The following is a 24,992-nucleotide window of genomic DNA, read 5'->3' as shown; positions in this document are numbered from 1 at the left end:
ACGCAAGACGGAAAAGCAGCCCGGAGCGTTGGCGTCCCGTGTTGTTTTGTTTGGGGCTGCGAGCGGAACGCGGCCGGGGCGGTCCCTTTAAGAGGTGACTGGAATGTATCAAAACAAAAAGGCCGCGCGTCCACTGGCTGCGCGCCGCACGTGACCTCACAGCTGATTTCCTGGGCCCCCCCACTCCTTTTTGTTGCTGCCGCGGCCGCCGAGTGTCAGTTTCAGCGCCGCCGCCTGCGGTCTCCCAGGCCCTAACTACCCCACCGCCTGCAGCCTGCGCCCGCGCGCGAGCCCCGCCGCGCGCCCGAGCCCTCGCCTCGCGTCCGGGCCCCCGCCCGCGCCGCCCGGTCCCTGCGCCGCAGCCCCGCGCGCAGATGGCGCACTCGGCGGCCGCCGTGCCGCTGGGCGCGCTGGAGCAGAGCTGCCCCATCCGCGTGGAGCACGACCGCCGGCGCCGCCAGTTCACTGTCCGGCTCAACGGTAACGCGGCCCCGGTCCGCCCCGACCTTTTGTGTGCGAGCGAGCGGAACCCGCCGGGGCCGCCCCGTTTCTGGGCGCCCGTCCCCCGCGCGCCCGTGGTCGGGCCCCGGCCCGCTGCCCGGGAAGGCTGTTGCGAGCGTGCGCCGCGGGGTGGTCTCGGGCGGCTGGAGCTCCGGGCGCGGGCTGGGTTGCGCTCGGGGCAGGTGGGGGCGCGGTCGGCGCTCCGGGAAGTGGAACGGGCTGGGCGGGGTCAGACTACCCGGGAGAACCGGAGCCAGGGCGAACAGAGGCCCCTCCAAAGGCAGAGGCAGGAGCTGGGGCCGCGCGGGTCTCCTGTCTCAGCCGCAGGGGAACCGCACCTGCTCGGGCCCAGTTCAAGGCTGTTGGGCACCCACTGAAGGCTCCTGTTTGAGATCCTGGAAAGGTGGTCAGCGGTGACGTGTCCCCTTCTGCGGGTGTTATATGGCTTCTTGCTGCCCCTGGGAATCTTAGTCTTTCTACACCTGGGAGGCCTGCGGACCTGGGGCTGACCGCGAAAGGGGCTTGTGGTCCCTTGTGGGGAGTGTTGGAGGGGGATGACTATCACTATCAAGACTTCAGTGGCTCTGGGACTGGCCATTTGCCTCACTTCTGTGTGCCTCAGTTTTTCCCTCTCTGCAGTGGGAATAACACCAGTGCACACCCCATTGGCTAGCTGTAAGGATGAAAGACTGTGACAAATGTAAAGGATCAGACCAGCTTGTGGGGCATTAGTAAGTGCTGGTAAATGTGGCCCGATCGTGATTCGTGAAGCCAGAAAGCAAGGGCAAGTCCTCCTTTAGTGTAGAGAAGTTTTTGTTTTTGTTTTTTTGAGACGGAGTCTCACTCTGTCACCCAGGCTGGAGTTCCTGTGGCACGATCTCGGCTCACTGCAACCTCTGCTTCCTGAGTTCAAGTGATTCTCCCGCCTCAGCCTCCCGAGTAGCTGGGATTACAGGCACCCACCACCACACCCAGCTAATTTTTGTATTTTTAGTAGAGACGGGTTTTCACCATGTTGGCCAGGCTGGTTTTGAACTCCTGACTTCAGGTGATCCACCTGCCACGGCCTCCCAAAGTGCTGGGATTACAGGAGTGAGTCACCACGCCCAACCGTTGTAGAGAAGTTTTGACTAGCCCATCCCGCTCAGGAGGTCCCACAGGTAGGAAATAGAACTACAAAAACAGGGCCATGAACTCCTTGTGGCCCACCTCGTCCCAGCGGGAATGTCCAAGCTGGACCAGCCCTTAGAGGCCACTGTGCCCATTTTCAAGAAGGGAAGGTGGAGGGCCAGGAAAGGGAAAGGTTTGCCAGAGGTCAGGCCGAGAGTTGGGTAGAGCTGCGATGGCCTCCTGACTGGTCTGACTCCCTGGACTGTGGGGCTCCTGTGAGCCACGTTTGGCTTCAGCAAGGAGGGGCCTCTGCCAGATCGCCAATGCTATTTGGAATGTGCCCAGTGTCGAGCCAGGCCCCACTACTGCTTCGTGGATGGAACTGTCACAATACCTTGACGATGTTGTGACATACCACCCCGTGTTACAGATGAGGAAACTGAGGCTAGAGACCTTAGGAAATGATTGCCCAGCATCACCCAGAACTTCACCGTTGGCCCAACCAACCCTACACCACCAGGCAGAGGCCAGTCCTGCTACTGCTAGGGTGCCGGCAGGGCTTAGCTGGCGGTGACATTTGGGGCCCTGGCCACTCTGGGAGAGAGGCCTTGTGGCTTTCATATTCTCTCTTCTGAGGTTCCAGAGCGGCCTCTGGTTCCCTTGGGGGCTTGGGAGGCCCATAATACTCAAAGATAGAAAGAAGAGGGGATACATTTGGGGTTTTTTTTTTTTTCTCTTCCAAGTGGGTACAGCCAAAGGACAGCCCTCCAGAGCTGGCTGTGGTCAGGGCTGTACATACCCAGCCGTATTTCTAAACTTACCCCCTTCTGGAACTTACTGCCCAGATAGCTGACCACAGATGTGGCTGGGGATCTCGCCAGCCAAGCCCAGGGGAGAGAGAAGAGGGAGGCCAGAGGCCCCCAAGGGAGTGGCTGTGCAGCTCAGGTTGGGGTTCTTCTGGGCTTCCAGGCCGCACTGGGTTTGGGTGTGTGTCTTGGGACCAGAGAAGGGTCGTCTGAGTCTGGGCCCAGGCCTCCCTGAGCTGATCAGGACAACAGGCTGTGGTATCATTCCCGACCTGTAAGGCAAGCCTGGAGGCTGGTGCTGTTGTGCCCACTGAGCGATATAAACACTGAGGCTGAGGGGTCAGCTAGCCCCAGGGGCCTGGTGCGGAAGTGTTCCTAGGCTGTCCACATAGCAGAGCTAGGCCGATTTCTCTTCCTGCGAGCTCTGGTTCTGAGTGAGGGAAAAAGTTTGAGCAGCTTCGTTTATTAAGTACTTAACAGCGTTCTAGGAGGCCTGGTGCACCTGGAGTCTCTTTATTTCATAGCCGCAAAGCACAGGGAGAGGGGAAACTGCATTTCCCATATACAGATGGGGAGACTGAGGCATGGGGAAGTGAAATGACTTGCCCCAAGTCTTGCACCACAGAGGTGGAGGAGCTGTGATTCACCCCGTTAAGTATTTGTTGAGCGCCTACCGTGTACCAAGCACTCTTAGGTGTTGGGGTCTCGTGTGGCTGACACTTTAGAGAGGGAAATGGACAAGAAATAGAGTCAGTTTTAATGTATCCTGGAAAACAAGGGCTCTCAAGAGAGGTGCAGGGGGCAAAGGTGAGGCTGTGTTAGGCAGGGCTGCTATTTAGAATCTTATGTCCAGGACGCCCCTCCCTGGAGGGTGGCATTTAAGTGAAGACCTGAAGGAGTCAAGAAACAGAGCTACAACAGGGAAAAGTGTTCCAAGTGGAGGGAACAGCAAGAGCAAAGGCTCTGCAGTGCCTGCGATGCCTGGTGTGTGCAGGATGGATCAAGAGGTCATGGGGAGCACGTGGTGCAGGGCCTGGAGGCCGTTGTCCTGTGGGCTTGGCTTTGACTCTGAGGCACCTAGGAGGGTCCTGAGCAGAAGAAAGACGGGATGCCGTGGCTCCCTCTGGCTGCTGCTCTAAGGGGAGCAAACTGTGAGGACCAGGACGAGCAGGGAGGTGGTTACTTTACTAGTCCAGGCACTGCAAAGAGGTGTGGGAGAAATGCCTAAATCCTGGACAGATGTGGAAAGAAGCATGGCTGTGACTTGCTTTTGGGTGATGAGAGGAAGGCTTGAGCTCGGGCTTGTCTGATCCCACATCCCAGTTCTGAAATGCAAGCTTGTCATCACTTCATAGATGGGGAAACCAAAGCACACAGCCTGTAGGCAGCTAAGCCAGAATTAAGCCCCTAGCCTCCATCTGAGGATGGTTTCTGAAGGTTGGAGGCAGCTGGAAGAGACCCCCACCTCCTGGGCAGCCCCTTCCTCAGCCTTCCCTCTCCCTCACAGGCAGGGCTGTGTGTTCCACTTGCTGCAAGGGAAGGGACACTTGAGGGTTGCAGAACCCTGGAACTTTCTGCATCCTCCCTAACCCCCATTTTGCAGATAGGAAGACTGAGGCCCCAGAGAGTCAGCTGCTGTCCCTGGCCTCCCTTAGCACCCCTGGATGCAGTGGAGCTGAGACCACAGCCCCAGGCCTTGGGAGGTGCTCAGATCACAGCCCCAATATGAGGCCCCTGGCTGTGTTGGGCTGGGCTGGACCAAGGTCCTCTGGGGAGGGGAGGGACCTATGGTTGAGCCTCTCCAGGCTCACAGCTCCCTCTGCCTAATCCACCAATGAGCCACCACCATGTGGCTCCTCTCTGATCCAGGCTCTACTTACAGAGGTGCCAGAAAAGCCAGCCAGGGTGTCTGCTTGTCCTTGTCCAGTGCCACAGTTCCAGCAGCCTGGGCTCTGCCTCCGTCTGCCTGAGTCTCCTCATCTATATATTTTGATCCGCCAGCTCTTCTTTCGGGGTGGGTGTGGGCCGAGTGGAGAAAGCAGAGGTCAACACCTTCTGCAGACTCCACATCTCCCAGAGGTCTTGCCCCTGTCCCCTGTCTGCAAGCTTTGGTCTTTCTCTGTGATCGCCTCCCCTGACAATTTCCTGGCCCGCTTTAGCCCTGAGGTTGGGGAGGGGCAGAGAGAGCATGGGGGTACAGAGACCCAGGGACGGGTCTCCCACGAGCAGAGTAGCTTTAACTTTTCTCAGAGCAGCCACATGATGCTGGTGGGGTTCTCACACCCAGGAGGGAGGAGGGTGGTGGTGATTGTCCCGGGACAGGTGAGGTCTCTGGGGCAGAGAGATGTCGGGACTGGCGTAAGATCATCTGGCAGAGTTGAGACTGGAACTGAGGGCCCTGCCCTGCCTAGGCTTGCTCCTGTGGCTCCCAAATGACAAGTACTGACCCCCTCTGTGCTAGTCTGAAGTCTGGAGCTCTCAAGGCAACTCTTAGAGCCTAGCCCAGATAAGGGCCTGGGGCCCGGACCAGGCCCAGAGACTGTGCCTATGTCGCTGTGAGCTGAGACAGCAGGATCCACGGTGCCCAGAAATGAAAGCGTGGCTGACAGTGCTGCCCTGGTATCCTGCTGTCCCATCATGGGGGCTGCGGGCGGCCAGTGGAGGCTTCTGGGCAGGTGACCTTTGGGCTCACCTGGAATGAGAAGGAAGGGTTCCTGGAGGCCCTGGGCAGAAAGGTGGCAGGCAGGGGAACAGCCACCAAAGCAGGGAGGCCAGAGAGGCAGCTGGACCCCAGGCACGTTTAGAAAGCTGTGTCCACAGCCCTGCCGAGGGTCAGGTCAGATGAGAAAGGCAAGGCGAGGAGGAGCCAAGGACCTTGGTCAAGCTGTGGGGACTTGGGCATTTTCGTGGGATCTCCAGACAGGTTTGGGGCAGGACAAGGAGTTGAGCGCGAGGACCAGTATTGCATTTGTGGGCTGTGTCGTGGGTGTAGACACTTGTGACGGGGTGGCCTTTGAAGGCCCTCGAAGGTGGGGTTCAGGCCCTGGCCAGATGCTCCGAGGTTGCCGCCCAGGAGCCCGGCTCCTCGCCACCCAGTGCCATGTGGTCTGGCCCATGTAGGGTGTCCATTTAAACTTGATCTTTTCCTCACATGTAGCCCCACCACCACTATGGCCACCCCAGATGCCCTCTGTTCCCCTTTCAGCCTGAAGACCCTCCTTTGACTCAGCCCTATCACCAGTCAACTCCACACACCTCCCTGACTCTCATTCTAGGTGAGCCCAAACATGACCTGTCCAGAGGCCTCCCCTGACCGCCCGCAGCCCCCATGATGGGACAGCAGGATACCAGGGCAGCACTGTCAGCCACGCTTTCATTTCTGGGCACCGTGGATCCTGCTGTCTCAGCTCACAGTGACACAGGCACAGCCTCTGGGCCTGGCCCAGGCCCCAGGCCCTTATCTGGGCTAGGCTCTAAGAGCTGCCTTGAGAGCTCCAGACCTCAGACTAGCACAGAGGGGGTCAGTACTTGTCACTTGGGAGCCACAGGAGCAAACCTAGGGCAGGGCAGGGCCCTCAGTTCCAGTCTCAACTCTGCCAGGTGATCTTACGCCAGTCCTGACACCTCTCTGCCCCAGAGACCTCACCTGTCCCAGGACGATCACCACCGCCCTCCTCCCTCCTGGGCCTCAGTTTCCCCATCTGTATATGGGGCTGTGAGAATCCTACCTGTTTAGTGGGATGGTTGTGAGGATTGTCGTGTGGAGAGAGCAGAGCACGAGCCTGCCCCATGCTGGGGCTGCACACGCTTGGGCCACCACCGTTCCTGTCCTGCCGTCTCCTGGGAGCCACAGCCCGAGGTGCGGGCCCGGCTGTGGGAAGGCCAGCATGCTGGTCCAGCCAGTTGTCCACGGGTCTGCCGCAAGGCCCTAGTGTGTGTCTGGCAGAGACAGAACAGCAGTTGTTTCAGTTGGACAAATATTTCTTGGGTATCTACCCTGAGCTGGGTGCCTGGAATATGGTAGTGGCTGAGCCGTGCGATCACTGAGGGCCAGTGGGAAGCAGAGGCCTCCCAGGGTCAGGCCCATCCATGGCCCAGGTGGCTACTCCAGAAACGCTGACGCAGGGCGTGCACAGAGGAGCAGAAATGAGCTTGCCAGGCTTCTTGTGTCCACCTCCCTGCTCTGCAGAGACTGTGCTGGAACAAAAGCTGAAGTCTTTTTGGTGGCTTGCAGGGTTCTGTATGGTCTGGCCCCAGCACCTCTGACTTGGCTTCCCAACCCTCACCCCCGGCTTGTTCGGGCCCAGCCACTCTGGCCTCCTTGCTCTTCCTTCAGCCTCCTATCCCAGGGCCTTTGCACATGCTATTCTCGCCAGTGGATGCCTCATACCCCACATCTCCTTTGGGGTCCCTGTATGCCCTCTTTACAGTGGCAGCCCTGCCCCTCCCCATCCACCCCTCCTCTGCTGTGTAGTGATCCTTGTCACCTGTCAGCTTATCACCTGTGATGTATGTATGTATTTATTTAGGGACAGGGTCTCATTCTCACCCAGGCTGGAGTGCAGTGATACAATCGTATCTCACTGCAGCCCCAAACTCCTGGGCTCAAGTGATCCTCCCGTCTCAGCCTCCCAAATAGCTGGGACCATAGGTGTGTACCACCATGCTCAGCTACCCTTTTTGTTTTGTTTTGTTTTGTTTTGTTTTTTCTTGAAATAGAGTTTTGCTCTTGTTGCCCAGGCTAGAGTGCAATGGTGCGGTCTCGGCTCACTGCAACCTCCGCTTCCCGGGTTCAGGTGATTCTCCTGCCTCAGCTTCCCAAGTAGCTGGGATTACAAGCACCCGCTGCCACGCCCAGCTAATTTTTGTATATTTAGTAGAGATGGGCTTTCACCATATTGGCCAGGCTGGTCTCGAACTCCTGACCTCAGGTTATCCGCCCACCTTGGCCTTCCAAAGTGCTGGGATTATAGGAGTGGGTCACTGTGCCTGGCCAACTTTATTTTTATTTTTGTAGAGACTGGGTCATCATGTTGCCCAGGTTGGTCTCCAGCTCCTGGGCTCAAGTGATCCTCCTACCTCTGCCTCCTAAAGTGCTGGGGTTACAGGCATGAGCCACCGTGCCCGGCCCTGGTATTATTTATGATTATAGTGCTTATTATGTGTCTTCCTCAGTAGGGAAGATCCATGAGGAAGAGTTTCATCAGTTTTGTTCACTGCTGCCTGCCCTGCAGCCCAAACACTGCTGGAACATAGTAGGACCTTAATGAGCCTGGGGTAATTAAATGGCCAGGCTAGGTAGGCAGCTCCCTTGGTGACCGGGTCAGTCTCAAAATAGCCTCCTATCTCTGCTCGCCTGTCCTGGGTGAGTTCAATTAACCCCAGCAGGTGGGGAGCCAAGAACCACATCCCTTGCTGTGCAGCCAGGACAGGCGGCAGTGGCCACAGCTGGGCCTTGGCCAGGGTGGCATACACAGTCCACAGAAGGACAGTCAGGCCCACAAGGAGGAGGTAGCAGGGCCGGTGCGGGGGCGGGGCTGCAGGCATGGGGCTGGGGAACCCTCAGCTGGGCCTGGCAGGAATGGGGAAAGGGCATCGGTCAGAGGGAAATGCCTTGGCGATGGCGGGTGCAGGAAGTAGCAGGTGTGTTGGTGGAGCAGAAAGAATGGCTGTGGCTCAGGACCTGCAGGCCTGGGCTCCAGCGTCATCTCGGCCTGCTGTGTGACTTGGATCCCTGGATCTCAGTAGTTTCTTCTCTGGAAATGGGGAGATGGATTGTAGCCATCTCCTGAGGCTTTGGGGAGAATCAAAGGAGAGACCAAGGGCCAGAAAGCCTCCTTGCTGCCGTTGGCCCCGGTTCCGGTGGCCCTGGACTAGTGGTTGGACCTCTTGGCCCGTCAGCCTTCCCCTCGTGTTGCCCAGCGCAGGCTTTAGGGGCAGATTCTCTGGGGCTTTGAAGTTAAAAAACGTGAAACACAGCGTGCTTTTAAAGAGTGGAGAAAGACACGTGGCGATGAATGTCTTCTTTCAGTGCCAGCGTGTTGAGTCTCTCACCTTGGAACCTTTGCCCTGGCCATGCACCTGCACCACCTTCCCAGCACTCCCCTCTCAACTCAGAGGCTTTGGGGATAATCAAAGGAGAGACGGAAGGCCACTGAGCTGGGCATGGTGACTTCCCCTCCATTGGAGGGGCCTCCCTGATGGCCCCCTCTCAGCTTGTTTATTTCATTCACACACTTGGCGCTCCCTGTAACTAGAAACCTCAGTGTTGTCCTAGACTCCCCTTTCCCTGCTCGACCACATCCGAGCCATCAGTAAATCCTGCTGGCTACACTTTCAGATACCATCCAGTCAAAACACTGCTCCACACAGCCACACTGCCCCTGCCCTGGTCTGTGTTCCGTCTTCACCCTCTGGGCTCCCTGCCCCTGCTCCCCATCAGTTCTCCCCACAGTGGCAGCAGAATCCTGTGGAGTCGTGAATCACATCCGTCCCTTTGCTGAGGGGCTTCCAGTGGTGCCCAGCTCAGAAGGCTTAGGAGGCTCTGCAGGACCTGCCCTATCACCTCCCTGCCCCCATCTCTGCCCTTCCCCTCACCCACCCCACTCCAGCTGCCCCTCATTCAGGCCCACTCCCGCCTCAGAGCCTTTACACTGGCTGTCCCCTCTGCCCAGAACACCGTTCCCTCAGAATGGCTGGTGCCCTCTCCTTCCTGTCTTCACCTGCCCCCATTCCCTGGCATCCTACACATCCACTTGCTTTTCATGTTTATTCTTTCTCCCGTTTCGGTTTCATGGGGGTAGGACTCCTTGTCTGGCTTGTTTGCTGCTATATTCCCAGCATCTGAAACAGTACCTGGGGTTCAGGAAACATTTGGTGGATGGATAAGTGGATGGGTGGGTCGATAGATGCATGGGTAGGTGGACAGGCAAACAGATGAGACACTGAAAACTGTGGTTAGGAAAAACTTCAGTTAATTGTTTGCCCAGCAGGAGTTTGGGGTGGACTGGTGAGCTCCAGGCCTGGCAGGCCTGGTGGAGTGTGAAGACGCATTTGTTACTGTCTCCCGTGTCCAGCGTCATGGACTCTGCCACAGGCCTCTGATCTTGCCTGCTGCATCTCTGTCAGGGTCCAGCAGGTGGTCCTGATGCGTGGCACAGCGCTGCCTCTCTTGTCTCTTCATGCTCTGCCTTAGTTGCAGATTTGCTGAGCCCTGTTCTGTGTCCAATGCTGGGTCCTGGAGCCAGATCCGGGGTGTGGTGGGGTGGGGATGCAGAGAGCAGGGCTACAGAAGGAGTGGTAGGGCTCTGGGATGCTAAGACTGACGTAGTAGCAAAGGTTCAGGTGTTCTAAGCACTACTGTAAGCATGTCACAGAGGTTACCTCATTTAATTTTCCAAACCACCCTATGAAGGACATTTTATTGTATCCCCACTTTATGGATGAGGGGACTGAGGATTTAGCTGTAGCAGTTGAATGGCTCCAAATGCCTGTCCCTCCACCCCAGCCTGTGCACCTGAGTCCACTGGGATGGGAGTCAGCATAGGCTTACTTGTCTCCACAACCCCCAGGATGTCATGACCGGGCCGTCCTGCTCTATGAGTACGTGGGCAAGCGGATCGTGGACCTGCAGCACACCGAGGTCCCAGATGCCTACCGTGGGCGCGGCATCGCCAAGCACCTCGCCAAGGTAGGGTAGGCAGGCGGCAGGGCCAGGTGGGAGCGGGGACATGGGGGCTGCCACCCTCCCTCAGAGGAGACGGTGGCCCTGGTGGCCAGTTCAGCCTGCTTCTTGGCCCTGAGTCCTCTCCGGGCCGGTGGCAGCCTTTCTGGGCCCAGGCTCCTCCTGTTCAAGACCCTGGCGTGGCTGAGCCTCCAGGATCCTTACACACCTCCTGTGTGGCAGGTGCTTCATGGGAGCCCCATTCCTGCCCCCAACCCCTTCATCCTCAGGGAATCCCAAATCCCAGGCTATCTGGAGAGCAGGTTTGGGCTTGGTGAAGGGAGTTACAGCCAGAGCAAAGCAGACCCTGAGGGCTGCTGCTGGGACTTAGCTGGGCCCTCGGCAGGCTTCCCCTCCTCCACCCCCACCCCGCCAGGAGAATTGCAGAGCAACCTTTGCCCTCCGTGCTGCCTGGGGCATGGGGGCTTGTACCTCCCTGGGGAGAGGTGATGTGTTTTTTTCCTTGTATACTGGACTAGTCTGTGGGGATCATCCCAGGTGATGCTGAAGCAAGAGAATTACTGAGCAGAACAAAGTGGGTGGCCAGGGAGCCGGGGCCTGGGGAGGGAGCAGACGATGCCACCTTTCTGGTGCCGGCTGCAGGCCCTGACCACTGTCCTCTCTGCCCGGCTCCCAGGCCGCCCTGGACTTCGTGGTGGAGGAGGACCTGAAAGCCCATCTCACCTGCTGGTACATCCAGAAGTACGTCAAGGAGAACCCCCTGCCGCAGTACCTGGAGCGCCTGCAGCCGTAACCCTGGCCTGCAGGCGGGAGCGCTCCCTGCCAGACTCTTCCACGTGGCCTTTGCCCGGCCCTACGTGCTCTCAGGAACCTGGTCCCACTGGGAACAGACTCAGAGTTATTTTTGTAAGGACACTTATCTGTGCTCCGCGTCCAGATCCCTGGAGGCCGCTGACCAATGATGGGCGGTGACCCGGTAACTGAGGTGGCAAGGAGGCCGGGTAGTCCCGGCAGCTCCCACTCTGCAGAGACCAGCAGCTTCGTGGGAGGCCTGTGGGCCGCACTAGGGGCTAGAGCCAGCCTGCATCCCGCCCACCGGCTTCCACTTGGAGATCAGCAGGAGGGCCAGTGCGGACCCCTGCTGCCACCTCTCCTGGGCCTGTGTCCTTTCTGGAAATTAGGAAGGTGTGCCCCAGAGCCAAGAGGAGCAATAAGAAACCTCATGTGCCAGCTTCTGAGGGTGGCAGCGCCAGACCCCACCTGCCACCAGCGCTGCCCCTTTCTCAGACCCCCATGCCCAGTACAGGCAGGGCCCTGGAAGGGAGCAGCTCTCGCTGACAGAAACCAGGAGAGTGAAGGACTGAGCACCGGCCAGGCTCAATTGCACGTGCGGTTCACACATGTGAACACACAGGATGTGGTCGGCAGGCGGGCTGGTGGTGGGTGCTGTGGGTGTTTCCCTCTCCTTGGTATCCCCATCTTTTTTTGGCCTCTCGTGTAGGTTCTGCGGGAAACCAAGGCCCCATCCCCCTGGGCTGCTGTCCCCTATACCCCTGTCTGCTGGGAGCAGCTCCAAGGGGGCCTGGGCAGCTGCAGGCCCGTCCCTTGCTGGCCTTGACCACCTGCCTGAGCGTTCTCCGAGAAGATGTCTTGGAGCTGGGGTGGGAGAGAGGCTGACTGTTCTCCAAAAACTGCCGTCAGCATCCAAGAGGAAGAAACATCAGGCACAAGGGTTTCTGTGCTGCTGCCAGACATCAGTGTCCTCTTTTGGGCTGGCTAAGCTGGATACACTCTGCTTCCCATCCGGTCCTGGGCTCCTCCCCAACCCAGCCTTCCTGGGTGCAGTCTGGGAGACACACCAGCACACTTTGGTGGGACCAGCCTTTCCCGGGCATGCTGGCTTCCCCTGGGGTTGGCTCAGGTCCTGCCCTCTTGTGTCAGCTCTAATAAGGGTCAGATTCGTTCCTGCTCCTCTGTAGAGCTGGAGGGTGACCCTGGAACCAGGGGCCCTTTAGGGCTGAGACATTTGTTAGTCAACACCACATCCCTTGGGAGTGATGCATTTCCACCAGGCTTCGAGGGGTGTCAGGCTGGGCTCTGGGCAGTACAGGGAGAAGTCGACTCCCCCGGTGCAGCAGCAGTGGTTGCCATGGTGACTCCTCCCTTTGACTCCATGCGCAGGCGCTGGCTGGCCTATGGTTGCATTTTCCACTCACCTCCTTGCTATCCCCAGTCTTGGCACCGAGACCCCCCGCATTCCTTCTCCAGCCACAGCAGCTCAGGGGTCTTCCTGCCTGGACACAGGACCATGGAGACCTGCATGTGCAGGGAGGCCTGGCATCCTGCCGATGGGGGTCCTGGAGCCCCAGAGTTTCCTCGAAACCCCTGCTGTGGGTCACAGTGTGGACCAGCAGGGGTCACCATCCTGAGCACCCCCCACATCCCTGCCCCTTGCCCTGTGGCAGATGCTCCTGCCCTGGCCTCCAGGAATTCGGCTCTTTTGCAGAGGGCTTGTGTGAGAGTTCGGAGAAGGCCCTGGGCCTCCAGGGAGATACAGCTGGCAGGAGGTGGGCCGAGCTGCTCCGGGTCCCCTCCAGGGCTAGGGGTGGCCCATTGCTGGCAGAATTTAAGGAAGGAGGAGGTTGTAGGCACAGAGGATGGGCAGCCAGGCCTGGGCCTTCCCGTTACTGTCCCGGGGCAGCAGGGCTAGGGGCCTCCTTTCCCCTCCCTAAGGTCACCCCCTTCCCATGCACACGTCCCTCCCTACATTCAAGCACATAGTCCATCATGACCACCCAGGAGCTCAGTGAGCTGAGGCTGTGTCCCTGTGGCCTCCAGCCCACCCGCAGGAGGGTCCCTTGCAGTGGCAGTACAAGGAGCCCCCCACAGGAAGTCCTTGAGAGCCAGGAGGGAATGGGCCTGGCCCCACCCTGTTCCCACTCTCACCTAAGATTCCTCCCCCTGTGTTCTAGCCGGTGACTCTCCATCCGACCAGCCCACAACCAATACTTGAACCAGGAGGCTTGGGGTGGTGGAGGCCTGCAGAGACCCTGGGCCCAGGAACCAAGACTAGGGCTTTCTCAGGAGGCCTGATCCAAGCTCCCGCTGGTATGACCTGGCCTCGCCTCGGGCTGCCTTACATCACCGCTAACCCACGCCAGGGGGCTAGGCAGGGCTTCGTGGGACCTGGCCCAAGGTCTCCAGCAGAGCAATAACCACATCTCCCCAGGTCGGGTCGCCACAGACACCCTGCCCTGGAGTCCCCAGCCCATCCCGTCTGGTGCTACCCTGTCTGCCTGGCAGCCCAACCTCACCCCTCCCATCAGGTCACCTGGGAGTCCTTGGTAAGGATGCCACCACATGGGGATGGTTTATGCATGTGGGTGAGAGCCAGAGTGGGGCAGGGGATGCTCGGGGGCCTGCAGGTCTCCCACAGAGCTGCTTTCCTGCCCGCCTCACCCTGTGGGTTTCTATTTCTTGCCCGGTCAAAATAGGCAGTGACTCGTGCCTTCCCTCCTCAGGGCCCGTGGCAGGGTGTGGACCCAGCTGGCCCTGGGACCGCCCCCTTCCTCATTCTCCAAGCTCCTCAACAGGTCTCAGAGGAACGTTTCCATAAAAGGTGTGGCCTGACTTGCAGTGCTGTCCCCACACGGTTGCCTCCCCAACAGCAACCTGCTGGTCAGCCCTGTCCTTAACTGGTGGGGAGGTTGAGGTGGGAAGGGGGAGGCGGGCTTCCCTCCCTGGTGTCTGGCCACTCTTCTCAGTCCTCAGCCTAGCCTTCAGTGTGGAGAGCGAGACCCTGAGTGGTACTGGGGCTTGGCTGAGGTCTCCCCGCAGAATAACAGTGACTTCAGGACCCCAGACCCCAGTCTGGGCAGCTCTGCCTTTCCAGCTGGCCCAGCCCCCACATCACAGTTGCCTGCCATCTCCAGGTGCAAAAGCCCCCGAGGCCACAGCCCAGCTATGAAGCAGAGTGACTTTGTGGGGTTTCCTAGGAAGGGGCAGCGATGCCATGCATGAGATCCGCTGTGCCATGAGAAGTCGCTCCTTTGGGATTTCTGGTCCACTGCAGGGAGGTGAGGCCCAGCCTCATGTCAACACATGCCCATCAAGGAAAGCTGTGGCTAATGCTTACAAAACAAGTGAAAATATTGCACCAGGCCCAGGGCCACATCTCATTCCATGCCAGCTACTGAGGGAGGGAACAGACTGCAGGACAATTTCTCCTAGTTCCCACTCAGAATGAAAGAGAAAGTGTCAGGCCCGTTGCAACCTTTTTTTTTTTTGGAGATGGAGTCTCGCTCTGTCGCCCAGGCTGGAGTGCAGTGGTGTCATCTCGGCTCACTGCAACCTCCACCTCCCAGGTTCAAGTGATTCTCCTGCCTCAGCTTCACAAGTAGATGGGATTACAGGTGCGTGCCAGCACGCCTGGCTAATTTTTGTATATTTAGTAGAGACAGGGTTCCATCATGTTGGCCAGGCTGGTCTCGAACCCCTGACCTCAAATGATCCACCCGCCTTGGCCTCCCAAAGTGTTGGGATTACAGGTGTGAGCCACCTCATACGGCCCCGTTGCAATCTTATTCCACTTTGTTTTCACAGCAGTCCCGTGACATGCCCATTATTAGGCCTATTTGATGGATGAGACTGAGTCAGGGGTCACAAGCCAAAGCCCATGCCACTTGAAGGGCTCAGGATCCAGCCCAGCTCCCGTCCTCTTGGTGGCACCCAGCTTGTGTGATACGAGGTCTTATGTCTGCTTGTGGTGACAGATGGCCTTGAAAGCAATAAACATAAAACTTCCAGCAACTTCCCACTCAGCTGCAAGCCTGCTGTGGGTCCTGCCTCGAGCCGTAAGGTGAGCGGCTAACCAGTGCTGGGCTGGTATGGAGAAGGCTGAATGGCCTGTGAGGCTGGGGTTGTAGGCAGGAATATTCATGGAGCCCCTGACCATACACTCTCACTGCTCTTCCTCAGTTCAGGGTTCTTGGATTTGCTCAAGTCCACCCAAATATCCCTTTATGATTCTCAGGGTCCCACTCCTTCCAGATCCAGTGCCCTACATTTTACATAAGAGTTCCGGCAAGGCTGTGAATTCAACTTGTGTTGTAACTGCAACCTGCAGGATCAAATTTAGGGTTATGTTTTCAGTTGCATCAGTCTTATGGCTACAAGATATTAAAGAGATTTTTTTCTGGTTATCAAAGATGCTGTTTTTCTATCCAAGTCTTGAGTTGGGTTTATCACTTCTGCTGACTCCAGTGTAGTCAGAAGCCAACAGTCTCTCCAGCTGTCCCCGTGACATGAAGGGCTTCAGCCATTTGGTTTCTCAAGCTTTGTCTTCAAGAGACACTTCACCCCAGGCACTTAAAATAGGTGATGTTGTAAGGACTAGTTTTGTCACTGAATGCTGTGACTTTTTAGGGTACCACATCCCCTGACAGTTAGGTCATTACTGTGTTCCAGCCCAATCCAGGCAGATAACCAATCCCCGATTTCCAGCATTAAGGGTCTATTTCTAGGAAGTCATTTCTGCTACCAAGGACATTATCAGTCAGTGAAGAGTCGGGAAAATGGAAATTGCCCAGGCGCTTCAGAGTGGATTTAATGCAGGGGACTGGTTATGAAAACTGTTGGAAAAATGAAAGGAGTGAGAGTGAAAAGGTGAGATTGCCCAAATATTGGTAAGTGCAGGAAAAGTGCAGGAAGCTGCTTTTACATGGAGGCTGGAGGAACAGGTGTCACCCAGAAGTGCCTGGGGATCACAGGGCTGCTGAGGGTGCTCCTGGTAGAACCTTGCTGACTGAACAAGACCGAGGTGTGCATGCCTGCTGATGACTGCTGCTGTTGCCAGCACTAAAAACACCCCCAGATCCAGGAAGTTTACTGCCTTCTGATTGATCAGTGCTTCCTACCAGTGGGAACAAATTGGAAGCCCACTGGTAAGAGCTCTAGCAAATATAGTTTGCAGGCTTCCAGCCTCTCTGTGATCAGAGGAGGGAAGGGATCTGGCAACCAACAGACAATCAGGGCAAGCAGAAATATTCTTGCCTGCAGGGGGTGTGGCATATGACATAATGCCAGTCCATTGGTACCAAGGCTGAGGCAAAGCATCTAGAGGATGACAGGCCCCAGAGCCAGGCAGACCAAGAATGGATGGATAGTGAGTAGATGGTTGGGTGATAGATGGAGAGGTAGATGAGTGGGTGGGTGGGTAAGTGGGTGGATGGATGTGTGGATGGGTGAGAGAATGGTTATTAGCAATACCAGCTCATCTGCCATCACTAATATCAGCACATCATGCTAAAATTAAAAGCTCCTTTGTCTTGGAAAGAGCTTGTCTGAGGGTCGAGGGAGATACTTGTAGACCATTACACATGGAGTCAGGTGGGAGATCTGGCTGGGTGAGATTCTATCATTTTCTGAATTAGGGAGAAGGTGGAACCCAGGAGTTGAAAGAGGGGACCCCTTGAGAGGTTTGTTCCTGAAAGTTGTCCTGATTCAGGAGGAAACTTGATGATGGGGTCGCACATTGGGTGTGGAGACGCTGAGACTGCAGGAATAAGCCTCTGCATGGCCACTCTGGAATCTAGGAAAGGAGAGCCAGGGCATACAAATGTATTGGTGTTTCATCTGCCAACTAAGATAAAAAGTCCAACTAGGTGCCCTGGACTAGGTCATCTCATTTAAACTTCCCAGCAAGCCATGAGGAGAGAACTGCATCCTGTTCACACGGAGCCACTGCCCTTTGGAGATACGATGTCATCCACACCGTGCTTAGTGAGGGTGACCCAGGCAGACGGGCCACTATCTTCACAGGACCCGAGTTCAGAGGAGGGGGATGAGAAAGTGCACACGTAACAAGAAACTGTGGCCAGACTATTGGTGCACACACAGGTGACGCACCCAGCTCCAATGCGGAGAACCTGCAAGGCTCTCTTGAAGAAGGAGATGTGGACTGGGGCCTGAAAGATGAGGAGCTTTGCAAGGGGCACAGCCTGCAGGCCCCAAGGGATCGGGGCCTCATGGTCTCTGACCTCAGCTCCCACTACTCCTCCCCTTTCTCACTCCACTCCAGCCACATGGGCCTCCTGCTGGTCCTTGTATCTGCAAAGCTGCTCCCACCTCAGAGGCTATGCCCTCTGCCTAGAACACTCTTCCCCCAGATATGCTCATGGCTCCCTCCCTCACCTCCTTCAGGTCCGTGCCCAGTGATCACCTTCTGAATGAGGCCTTCCTTCCCAGTTCTCCCCTGCCCAACATTTAAATTATTACCTCCTCCACTTCTGATCCCCTTACCTGCCCTATTTTTTCCAGCCATTGATTTCTTCTTACACGACGTATGATTTATTTATTTTATCTGGTTTATTATTAATTGTCTTTCCCAGCTAGAATACAAGCTGCATGAGGGCAGGAGTTTATTTTGTTCATTGCAGAATCCCAGCATGTGTATCAGTGCCTGGCACACATTTAGTGCTCAAAACATTTGTTGGATGGGTGGGTGGATTAGTGGATGGGTGTGTGGATGGGTGGGTGGATGGATGGATAGGTAAATGGATGAATGAATGGATGAGTGAATTAGTGGATAGGTGGGTGGATGGTGAGTGGGTGGATGGATGGATGGATGGGTGGGTGAATGGCTGGGTGGATGACTGGGTGGATGGGTGGGTGGATAGATGATTGGATAGATGGATGGGTAGATGAGTGGGTGGATGGGTGAGTGGGTGGATGGATGGGTGGGTGAATGGCTGGGTGGATGACTGGGTGGATGGGCGGGTGGATAGGTGATTGAGTGGATAGATGGATGGGTAGATGAGTGGGTGGATGGGTGAGTGGGTGGGTGGATGGATGGGTGGGTGGATGGATGGGTGGATAGGTGAGTGGGTGGATGAGTGGGTGGATGGATGGATGGATGTGGTTGGATGAGTGAGTGGGTGGATGAGTGGGTGGATGGATGAATGGGTGGATGGATGGATTGGTGGATAGATGAGTGGGTGGATGGATAGATGGATTGGTAGATGGATGAGTGGGTGGATGAATGGATGGGCAGATGAGTGGGTGAATCAGTGGATGGGTGTTGGTGGATGTATGGCTGGGTGGATGAGTGGGTGGATGGATGAATGAGAGGATGTGTGGGTGGATGGGTGAGTGGGTGGATGAGTGAATGGGTGGATGGATGGGTAGGTGGGTGAGTGGGTGGATGGATGGATGGGTAGGTGGGTGAGTGGGTAGATGTGTGGGTGGATGGGTGGATGGATGGATGGGTGTGGGTGGATGAATGGCTGGGTGGGTGGATGAATGGGTGAATGGATGGCTGGGTGGATGGTTGGATGAGTAGGTGGGTGGGTGGGTGGTTTGGTGGATGAGTGGATGGATGGATGGCTGAGTGAACCGCTAGAACAATGAGAGGGAGAGGGCTCCAGGTGGGCTAACCAGCATGAGCAAAGGCCTAGAGATGAGAGAGTCATGCCATCCTTGAGGAATCGAATGAAGATGAGTGAGGCTGGCAGGGGGAAGGTCAAGGGATGAGACTGGAGAGGCGGAATAGCTGGATGATGGAGGGCCCTGAAGTGTGGCAGAGATTGTTAGCAGTTCAATGGGTTTTCACTCATGGGCACACAGCTGCACCTCCTGCCACCCACACAGCAGGTGGGGCCTGAGGTCTGCATTCTGCAAGGAGCAAGGATATGGGCTCTCTCCAGGCTCTCTCTTTCCCGTTCCACTGTTGAATACCGTTGGTTACTAGGCCTTGGGAAGGGTGAATCTACTAACCGTAAAGAATACAGGTTTCCAAATTACTGCATTCAGCTTTTCATGAGAAAAGCCTCATGCCACTAATGAGCTCTCACTCTGGCTTGTTATGTGAGAAATACATCTCTGTGGTTTTTTAATCATTCTGCATTTTGGGGTCTATTTGTTACAGCAGATAGTGTGCACTAATGAACACCTCAAAATAAAGTGCTGCTGTAACTGGAAACCTCAAATATGTACCATTGGCTTAGTGGCCAGGCAGCAAGGAACATGGAAATAGATGTTGCAGAATGGAAAGTGGGAGACTCATGTCATGCAGAGGTAAAATGTTTGTTAGAGCTGTAGCCTACAATAGCTTGAAGGGCAGACTGGGAGAAGTAACCCTGTAGCTCCAGAGAAAGGAGGCCGAGTGAGTACAATAAAAATACATGTTAGGCTGGGCACGGTGGCTCATGTCTGTAATCCCAGCACTTTGGGAGGCTGAGGCGGGCAGGTGATGAGGTCAAGAGATCGAAACCATCCTGGCCAACATGGTGAAACCCCGTCTCTACCAAAAATACAAAAATTAGCTGGGCATGGTGGCGCATGCCTGTAGTCCCAGATACTCAGGAGGCTGAGGCAGGAGAATCGCTTGAAACCGGGAGGCGGAGGTTGCAGTGAGCCGAGATCGTACCACTACACTCCAGCCTGAAGACAGAGCGAGACTCCGTCTCAAAAAAAAAAAGAAAAGAAAAATGTGTTAGTCATTCCTTTGATGTACAGTAAGGTATTGTGAGATAGAGACGCACTCAAGCAAGATGTAAACAGTGTGGAAATAGAAGAAAAGGAAATACAAAGAGTTTGAGGCCTTGCAGTGTTGGAAAAATGAACTGCGAACGGATCTCAAATAGCAGGAAATAAAAATGAAAAGGTTTTAAGTAGCAACGGCTTATTAAAACTCTCAGGTCTACAGACGAAGGCCTTAATCCTGCAGCAAGGACCAAATGAAGTGGGTGGTCTTGCCCCACTAATTGTTGAGATGTTCTCAAGGTCAGTGTCAGTAAATAGAGAGACAGACAGCAGAGACAGAGACATGGGAGATGAGGAAGCTAAGAAATAAAGCTGCTGGAAGATGATAGTAGAAAAGTATCTCGGGTGTGGTCACATGGAACTTATTGGAAGGAAAACTCCCTAAAATCTGGAGGGAATTGTATTGCCAAAGCCACCACAAGCCTGTCATTGTAGAACAAGCCTTGGGCCTCCACCCTTGTACAGGCAGGAAAAGAGCTGCAAAAACCATGTGGTCCCCACCTCAGATGTCGCCATGGAGAAAACTGGAAGAGGAGAGGCCTCCCAGAAAGCAGAGTTGGGAAATCCCTCCATGAGTAGGACAGCGAGCTTCACAACATCGCCAGTCAGATTCTGCAATTGTGGGGTGGGAGCTGCTGTGTGTCCCTGTTCCCGCTTCCCCAATGAGAGCTTTAACTGCCCCCAGCCAGTTCAGAGGGAGCAGGAACTGGATTTTACTTGGAGATCCCAGGATGGTCATAGCAGAGAGCATGGCATGTTCCAGGAGGTGCAGGGCCACAGGCAGAGACAGATGGGGTTTGGGTCATCCCTCTGGGGGAGGGTGTGATAGAAGAAAGAGCACACTGCTATCTCGTTGCCAGAAAGACAGACTGTTGCTGAGACTCATAGTGAATCATTAAAAATCAATTTTCTGACCTCCCTGGATACACAGACTATTTCATAGTCTCCCCCTGCAGTCAGTTGTGAGCAGAGGTGGACTGAGGCTTCTAAGAGTGGGAGAGCCCCTCCCTGACCTCTGCTTCCCCTTAACTGGCTGGATACAGAAGGGGAACAAGACAGTTGGAGCCTGGGTCCCTGAGTCACTGCATGGAGGACAGCTGTCCACTGGCAAGAGACACCTACTTCCCACCACAGTGAGGAAGAACCAGACTGAACTGCATCTCAACTATGAAGCATTTCTCAGCCCGTTTGTTCCAGCAGCTGACAATGCCCTGACAAACACACAGGCCATGGCCAGGGATCTAGAGTTGATGCTGAGGCTCCACTAGAAGATTCTAAGCAGAGAAGCAGTATGGTTATGTTTATTGTTTTAAAGGAATTATTGTGGCTGGGCCAGGCACAGTGGCTCACGCCTGTAATGCCAACACTTTGGGAGGCTGAGGTAGGAGGATTACTTGAGCCCAGGAATTGGAGACCAGCCTGGGTGACACAGTGAACCTCTCTCTGAAAAAAAGAAAAGAAAAAATTTATAACTGTGGCTGGGATGTGGAGAAAGGATGGGAGGGATGAAGGCTAGAGGTAGAAAGGCAGATTAGGAGGCCGTGGCAGATGCTAGGTGAGAGAGGATGACTCTCTCTTGCACTACAGTTGGGGCAGTAAGGAGAGAGAAAATGGGTAGGTTTGAGAGCTGACAAGTGGCAGGGTCAGGACTCGAACCTGGGTCTGCCTGGGTAGAAGGGAGTGTGTTGAGGTGTGTGTGGTGTATTATATGCATGGCCCCCAGACTCCATCTCTGCTGTGGCTGAGTCAGGCCAGAGTCCAGCACTCCTCACTTGACCTTTTGGCCTGACTGCTATCTTGCCCCCTGTAGGCTCCATGCAGCAGCCAGAAAGATCTTTCTTTTTTTTTTTTTTTTTGAGACGGAGTCTCGCTCTATCACCCAGGCTGGAGTGCAGTGGCCGGATCTCAGCTCACTGCAAGCTCTGCCTCCCAGGTTTATGCCATTCTCCTGCCTCAGCCTCCCGAGTATCTGGGACTATAGGCGCCCGCCACCTCGCCCGGCTAGTTTTTTTATTTTTTAGTAGAGACGGGGTTTCACGGTGTTAGCCAGGATGGTCTCGATCTCCTGCCCTCGTGATCCACCCGTCTCGGCCTCCCAAAGTGCTGGGATTACAGGCTTGAGCCACCGCGCCCGGCCTCAGAAAGATCTTTCTAAAACCTCAATCACATCATGTCTCTCTCCTGCTCAAAAGTCCCCAATGCCCTCTTATTTACTATATGAAGGATAAAACCCAACGGCCCCAATGCTGCTTCTGCTTACCCAAGTCCCTTCATCACACTTCAGCTGCATTGACTTTGTTTACGTTCGTCAACTCTTTCAAGCTTATTCCTGCCTCAGGGCCTTTGCACATGTGTTCCCTCTACCTGAAATGTTCTTCTTCTACATATTCCCCTAGTTTGACCTTCCTTATCATTTATGTCTGTTTTAGTTAAAGACATGTTTAGCTGCTAGAAAAACCTAACTCACAAGGCATTTCATTTACCTCATGTATCATGAAGCCTGGAGGATGAAGGTCCAGAGTTTGTACAGTGGTGCAACGATGTCACCAAAGGCCTAGGCTCTTCTCATCTTTCCTCTGCAGCATCCTTGCTGTGTTGTTTTTTGTCCTCATGCTTCTTGCCTCATGGTCACAAAATGGCTGCTATGCCTGTAGGCATCACATCCATATTCCAGACACTGCCTTCCCTGGCCTCCCCATCTAACGCTGGCTCCCTAGGCACTCTATCCCATTACCCCATCTTATTTTGATCCCATATGACTACTTGGAAGTTTCTTACTTGTTTCCTTGCTTGCTGACAACCTCCTATCACTTCAATAAAAGCCCCCCTAGGGCAGAGGCTTTGATTTCCATCTTGTTTTCCATCTTGTTCATTGCCAAATTGCCAGATTGCCAAATTGCCATAGCAATTTCATTTCCATCTTGTTTACTGCCAAAGCCCAGCCCTGGCACAGTATCTGGCACATAAGAAATGCTCAATAAATATTTGTAGACTGCATGAATAATAAAGTCCCCCAGCTGGCGTGGTGCCAGAAGCAGGACTGAAACCCCAGCCTCCCACCTCATGGGCCTGGGCATTTCCTAGTGTATCCTGGCGCCTCCTTGCCAACTCTCTGTGAGGAATCCAGGCAGTCCTGAGCAGCAGCCAAACCCTCGGCAGTCTCCAGCCACATGAACACGGAGCTTGTGTTTTGAGGTCCGGTGGAGAGAGGGAGAATCCCACCACCAGGGTTTAGGGAGTGCTTCCTGCTCACAGGTGAGCATGTCCTCAGACGCACGCCGGCTGGCAGGCCTTCCTGTGTAGTGCAAAGCCCCAGGTTTAATGGCAGCCCTTGCCTGCTGGTAAAGACCCTCCCTCTTCAAGGATCTTCCAGTCACCTGTGTAGGTGAAGTAGGGCTCAGCTCCAGGCCAGCACGCCCCTAACTCCCAACAAATGCAGAGCCCAGGCGCCGAGATGTAGGGCGGCAGCCAAGTCTATCTAGAATTTTATTATCTGCTTTGGTTTTGGTCTTCATTGTATTTACTTTTGCAGTTACCTGCACATGATACAGGTGTTCCATTTAGGTGGCTGCATAGAACTTCCTTTTTAAAATTAACTATTTTTTGAGATGGAGTTTCACTCTGTCTCCCAGGCTGGAGTACAGTGGCACAATCACAGCTCACTGCCGCCTCAACCTTTAGGGCTCACACAATCCTCCTGCCTCAGCCTCCTGAGTAGCTGGAACTACAGGCATGCACCACCACTCCCGGCTAATTTTTTGGTATTTTGTAGAGACAGGGTCTCCCTATGGTGCCTGGGTTTGTCTTCAACTCCTGGGCTCAAGCAATCCACCTGCCTCAGCCTCCCCAAGTGCTGGAATTACAGGCGTGAGCCACCACGCCCAGCCAGTTTCCCTTTTAAATAATATGTTTCAGTGTTCAAAGAGTGAACCCACTTAAGAACAATACTAGGAGTAGATGAAGGGTCCAGCATGATGGCAGGGCTCATTTCTAAGCAGAGAGAGGAGGTGCAGAAGCAGGGGCAGCTATTCAGGACCACTGCAACCTCACGATGTCACTGGGGCCAGAGCCCAAACCACTTACACCTCGTCCAGTGCCTGTCAGCCCTAAGATCAGAGATGCCTGGGTCAGTCTTGGGCCAGATGACCTATGCAGCTGACCACCATCACGCCATCCATGGCAACATGTTACACGTGGACAGGCTGCCTTCCAGAAATGGCCTGTCCTGCTGAGGTCGTGTTAGTTTCCAGGGGCAGGGAGGAGGGTGGTGCTGCAACAAGTTTCCATGCCTGCCCCGCTGGGTGCCCTGGCACAAGCATACAAATGACAAGGGGCAGCACTCATAGCCCTGGAAACAGGACCCTCTGCACTTTCCACAGGAGCTCCACCTGCACTGGAGAGTAAGGACAGCCAGGCCCCACAGCTGCACAGCCAGGAGGGAACCAGGCGCTGCTCACAAAATGCCTGCATTTCTGTATGAGCATTGCTTTTAGAATTTACTGCGCAATGGCCGGGCGCGGTGGCTCACACAAGTAATCCCAGCACTTTGGGAGGCTGAGGTGGGTGGATCATGAGGTCAGGAGATCGAGACCACCCTGGCTAACACAGTGAAACCCCGTCTCTACTTAAAAAAAAAATACAAAAAATTAGCTGGGCACGGTGGCGGGCGCCTGTAGTCACAGCTACTTGGGAGGCTGAGGCAGGAGAACGGCATGAACCTGGGAGGCGGAGTTTACAGTGAGCCGAGATCGCACCACTGCACTCCAGCCTGGGCCACAGAGCAAGACTCCATCTCAAAAAAAAGAAAAAAAAAAGAGATAATCTTTAGTCTTGCCATAGCATAATCAACATATTGAGGTCCCCTGCCACTTTTTCCTAAGATGATGACGCTTTTTATTTTTCTTGAGGTTTATGATGGGATCAAATGGAGATGGAAGGAAGGGTCATGACTGGGCCTTGGCCAGGGGTGACCAGTAAGACCGACAGTGCTCCTTTCTGCTGGGATTCCCCAGGATGGTATTCTGCTAATCCCAAAAGCAATGTGGTGAGGTTTCCAGATTGACAGTTCACTGAAGATTACATATTAGGGCTTCCTCACTCCAGCCTGGTTGACAGAACAAGACTCCATAAAAAAAAAAAAAGAATTTACTGCACAAGTAAGCCTAGCACAAAGCAGTGCTCATAAGTATTAGCTGAAAGAAAGACTTTTGAATGAAAAAAATGGAGAAAATTACACTTTTTTTTTTTCATTAAAAAATGGTTAGCTGGGTGTGGTGGGGCACACCTGTAGTCCAGCCACTCGGGAGGCTGAGGCAGGAGGATCGCTTGAGCCCAGGAGTTCTGGGCTGTAG

At 55.0% G+C, this 24,992-nt stretch overlaps 1 protein-coding gene across 1 annotated transcript; it reads left to right on the top strand.

Annotated features, from left to right (window-relative positions):
* The first annotated feature begins 205 nt into the window (after window positions 1–205).
* NATD1 (N-acetyltransferase domain containing 1) lies at window positions 206–15,307 on the top strand. The gene is made up of 3 exons (XM_030923578.1): window positions 206–480; window positions 9,989–10,107; window positions 10,778–15,307. The coding sequence occupies exons 1-3, from the start codon at window positions 375–377 to the stop codon at window positions 10,892–10,894; spliced, it is 342 nt and encodes a 113-aa protein (XP_030779438.1). The 5' UTR covers window positions 206–374; the 3' UTR covers window positions 10,895–15,307.
* The last annotated feature ends 9,685 nt before the right edge of the window (window positions 15,308–24,992 follow it).

Source organism: Rhinopithecus roxellana, chromosome 19 (genome assembly GCF_007565055.1).
Source record: "Rhinopithecus roxellana isolate Shanxi Qingling chromosome 19, ASM756505v1, whole genome shotgun sequence".
NCBI lineage: Eukaryota > Metazoa > Chordata > Mammalia > Primates > Cercopithecidae > Rhinopithecus > Rhinopithecus roxellana.
Note: the sequence above shows the minus strand (reverse complement) of the source record. Positions and strands in the feature narration are given on the sequence as shown.